Source organism: Glandiceps talaboti, chromosome 5 (genome assembly GCF_964340395.1).
Source record: "Glandiceps talaboti chromosome 5, keGlaTala1.1, whole genome shotgun sequence".
NCBI classification, from domain to species: Eukaryota; Metazoa; Hemichordata; class Enteropneusta; family Spengelidae; genus Glandiceps; species Glandiceps talaboti.
The window spans coordinates 24,524,449-24,529,448 of NC_135553.1; the positions used below are offsets into that span (position 1 = coordinate 24,524,449).

At 37.4% G+C, this 5,000-nt stretch overlaps 1 protein-coding gene across 1 annotated transcript in view; it reads right to left on the reverse strand.

Annotated features, from left to right (window-relative positions):
* Positions 1–5,000, reverse strand: part of LOC144435684 (protein C-mannosyl-transferase DPY19L3-like) — a 64,359-nt gene that overhangs the window by 1,438 nt on the left and 57,921 nt on the right. The window contains 3 exon segments of the mRNA XM_078124289.1: positions 1–130; positions 919–1,051; positions 1,762–1,844. The exon segment at positions 1–130 is cut by the window's left edge and continues 26 nt beyond it. Of these exon segments, the coding sequence (XP_077980415.1) occupies positions 1–130; positions 919–1,051; positions 1,762–1,844 (346 nt within the window).

The following is a 5,000-nucleotide window of genomic DNA, read 5'->3' on the forward strand; positions in this document are numbered from 1 at the left end:
ATGGTAGTGTACATTCAGGCGGTCCTCTAGAATAACATATACTATCTTCCAGTATAATGTAGTCTGTACCAATGGATTGCAGTATTTCATACACCTCCTGTGGGTCTCTTCGTCCATAGTACTGGTAAAGCTGCAAACATTTGACAAATATGTTTAAAGTGGCCATATGGACGAGGATTGGGTATATAGTTTGGATTTTTAATTTATAAAACAATTTTATTATAGCTTCCTACTTGAAAAATAGTGCCAATGGCATTGAAGCAAAACTGTATTTGGTTGATGCTACATATACACACACACACACACACACACACACACACACACATACATACATACATACATACACACACACATACATACATACATACATACATACATACATACATACATACATACACACACAAACACACATACATACATACATACACACATACATACATACATACACATACATACATACATACATACATACATACATACATACATACATACATACACACAGACAGAGACAGACAGACAGACGGACAGACACCACACCATGCATATAGCACAATGAACCCTAGGTCAGTTATGCTAAAAATGAATTTGTAGTCCCAGGTGACGTATATGTTATTTGCCAAATACTCTTCCACATCTTGCTACTCGAGGTCATTTTTCCAGAATATTACCAGAAAATTGACCTCTTGCAGCACAATATGGAACGATGTTTTGCAAATAACATATACAACATTGTCCTCTTGATTAATGATTGCCATCACACATTCAGCCATTGTGTGGATAACTTCATAAATTATCAATTAGCAAAATATTGGCGGCCGTTATTTGAGTTTTGACAAAAGTACTTGATAGAAGATACAAGGTGACTTTACATCTTTGTCAGGTTGACTAAGAAATATTATAAAACTTGATTTGACTTACTTGGAATGTTTTCTGTCTCAGTAATTTATCTTCATAGTGTGGATGATTGGTCAACCTTCGGCCAGTGCATAGTTTAACACCTGCTAATAATTGCATACTACCACTAAACACTGCTGTTGGCTTTGTGGTGTACCTGTACAAAGCAGAATATTGTACTAGGCATTAAAAAAAACAGTTGTCTGCATGGTAGAAGTATAGAAACAGTTGGTCCAGAAGACAAGAATGACTCAAGCTAATCGTTAGACTACATTGATATTTTATTCCTAACTAACTAACTTAGGTACCTTGTGTAAATTATTTTTGAAAGTCTAGAGAAGAAGAAAATATATAATGTACTACGGAAGTCCAGCCTTCAGCTAACTATGATTTACACAAACTATGGGACGATCACACAATATCCCACACATGCTCAATAAACGAACTTTATTCTTGTAGGATGAACCCCCTCCTCCCTAAGCAAATGTTCATTTATATATGATTTTAACCATGATGAAAATTGTAGCGGTCACACTACTACTATATAGACACATAGAGAGCACTTTAAAATACTATGGGAAACCCAGCACTAGCTGTATATCACATAAGCAGTAGTAAATTTTAATCAACTAATCAACTTCTCAGTAATAAATACAGTACCTGTTAACATGCAGTTTTCTAAGTTTGGTAAGAAGAGTGAAAATGAAGTTCAGCAATATCTCAGATGCCAGACCCCCCATTGTCATATTATATATATTACACTATCACCCAACCAAAACTAGTCTCCAAAGTAGAACCATGCACTCAATACTTATATAGTATCATACTCAAATACTAAATTTATACATTCAAGTATTTTATACTTACTTTATCCAATCCATTAGAGCTACTGTGTCTGGATCATAAAATTCTCTCAGTTCAGCTAATTCAGCTACAACATCTGGATATACCTACAAGCAATAAAAGCAGTGTTTTTTGTTAATGTGGTGAATAGGTAAAACTTGACATGCACTGGGGTCAGTAGGTAGTGGTTTCCCACTGATGGTTTTTGTAGGTAAATCTACAGGGGGTTCCCCACTAGAGTGGTAAGTAAGTAATTCTACAGGGGTTCCTCAAGTAGGAGCTCCCAGCTTGAAATGTGGTTTTGTTAAGGGTGACAACATCCACTAGAGATCCTCCTGTATATTATTTGGGTTCCCTACTGGTGTTTTTGTTGAAAGGCCCTGGAGAAGTAAAGATCATAGGGATTCTGGACACCTGAACTAATATCAATAATGCATGTAACACAAACTTTTATTGAAGTCAACCTAGCAGCTTTTGTTTACATGTATATATCCCCATATGCTGATGTATTCACACGGATGCACACAGTCAGAGTAAGAGAGACACACATGACACCAATACACAATGCTACACAGACAAAACCTGCAGACACAGACACAGACACAGACACAGACGCAGACACAGACACAGACACAGACACAGACACAGACACAGACACAGGCACAGACACAGACACAGACACAGACACAGACAGCCACTCACAACCAGACACACACAAGACCCATTGTATAATTAATTTGATTATTTGTGGCACACTAACATATGGCATCTGTGCATACAGATACGACCACACCATAACACACTAACACAGGGGCAAAATTACAGAGTGTATAACTATCGTGCGGGTTGCGGGCTGCTGCGGGTAACTTTGTTCAGGTTGCGTTCAAGCATGTCTGAGTTATGACTTTGGACATGGAAAATTCGCAAACAAAATGGCTGCTAGGCAGCCATATTGGATCGTATCACAACAACAATGGATATGCACAAGTATGTCATAGAACACTGTCCTAATACCAACTTTGAATGATATCTGTTCAAGCATGTCTGAGTTATGGCTTTGGACAGGGAAAATTCGCAAACAAAATGGCTGCTAGGTGGCCATATTGGTTCGTATCATGAAACAAATTGACGTGCATATGTATGCCATAGTATGTTGCCCCTGTACCAACTTTGAAAAAAATCGGTCATGGCATCTCCAAGAAACGGCTCTGGGCGGACAGATGGACGGACAGACGGACGGAACCCAATCCATAAGTCCGGCGGGGACTAAAAAGTGTGAAAATTTGGAGTTGATATTTTTAACAAAGATATGACATTTTTACTTAGTAAAGAATGGGACTGAAAAATAGCCTATTCATCCACAACCTTAAAGTTAATTTCCTTTAGATCAAAGTTTATAAAGTGGTCTATCTATGGAACAAGTCATGTGATTGAATCTGAAGATATATCGCTACATAGACTATACATTTAGTAAGGGGAGAACCATTTGATTTCGGGGGGGGGGGGGTATGGAGGAAGTAGGTATCGGAGCAAATTTTTTTTTCCAGTCAGAGTGACAGCAATTTTTTTTTCTACTGTCAGTCCTGCATCATTTTTTTTTCAAATGGAGTAGCAGTGCAAAATTTTTTTTAAAATTAGTCATTAAGTTTGTAATGCGTTGTTCATAACTATACCACGTCGCAATGGTTCACAACTGTACCTCTAAATAACTTGTTCTGTGCAAGTAGAAGAATTAGCAGTTAGTATGAAAGACGTCTGTCTGTCTACCAACCATACTTCTGCTACTTAAATTTGTATGTACAAAAGATGACTGGTAAAATTACAACTTTAAATTATAGAACAGTTCCAAAATCAACTCTGATCAGTACTAAACCTGCTTTTCTTTGAATCAGTCAATTCCTCTAAGTTCTCAGGGAAGATATTATTTTTTGTATTTCGTTATATTTGTTGTTCCTCAATTTTCATTGTCAACTTGAGAAAGATTTATTTGTACATCTTTATAAGAGATTTATATTGAAAGAAAAATATATTGATTTTAACACTAGTTTATTGACTCCTGTCTTGTTTTTTAAATTGTCTTAATTTACAGAAGCCAAATAGTCCCCTTCTTCAGATATTGACTGTGTCATTGAGATATTGTAACAAAAATCCTGAAATATGTTTTCTTGGGTCAGAAAAGGAAAGGAAAACTTTGTGTGCACTTGGGTTTAAAGCAGAGCTATATAGTGCATGTTTTAATGATAAGTGCTGGAAAAAAACAGGAATTTATTTGACTGATTAATATGTATTACATAATCAGGGTTAATGAAGTAGTGACCCCTGTTCTTCCTCCACCATCCCTGTCAGCATTTCTCAAGAGGATTGCACAACACTAGCATTCCCAGACCTATGACCTTCTGTTGTCTGTCACTTACTATTCTGCTACTCCATTCATTCTGTTCTGGCAGCTAGCACGATCACATCACTTTGCTCCCATCCACCCTCTCCTTTGAAGTTCATTCTGTCAATTTTACTACGGCTTGATTACAATAAAGAAAGGGGGTTGTCACTACAGTGCATGTGGGTTCCACAGTGGTACCACGCTGCCCTATCACGTCAGGGTCATAAAGACCTTGACCCTCGGCGGATAGGCTGCCACGACGCCATGTGGGCTTCTGTACGTGACGGCCTCATTCAGGTACCACGCATCCTCCTCCAGATGCTTCTCGATCGTGCGATTGGCATCTGGAGACAGGTTGTTACGACGCCTGTTTGAGGTTACACTCACCTCGTTTATCCCAACCCATTGTCTGTGTCACTTATTTCATTAACTTGTATTAAAAACATTTGCGCTGCCAAATTTGCTCATTTCTGGTGCATTGTGACAATTTTTTTTTTCACTTCTGTCTGTTATGACAATTTTTTTTTCTCAAGCCATTACAGGATCAAAATTTTTTTTTTCTGGTTCACCTGGAAACAAATTTTTTTTCTCAAAATCCTCCATACCTAATGCATAGGAAAGGTCAAAGCACTACTTTCACACAATAGCTGATATCCTGCAGCTTCCAAATATCCATTACCAAACATTTCTTAGAAATTGGTACTTTAATCTTAGGGTGGGGTTTTAATGTTAATTTGTATTTCCTCTTGTTTTCGTCAAATGTAACTCCAAAACAACATGTTTGATTACCATATATGGTCATTACGGGGTTTCTTGGTGGGTACAAACTGATTAAAAACATGTGAGATTTCAGAACTGAAATGTATAAATGGAGGGAATGAAC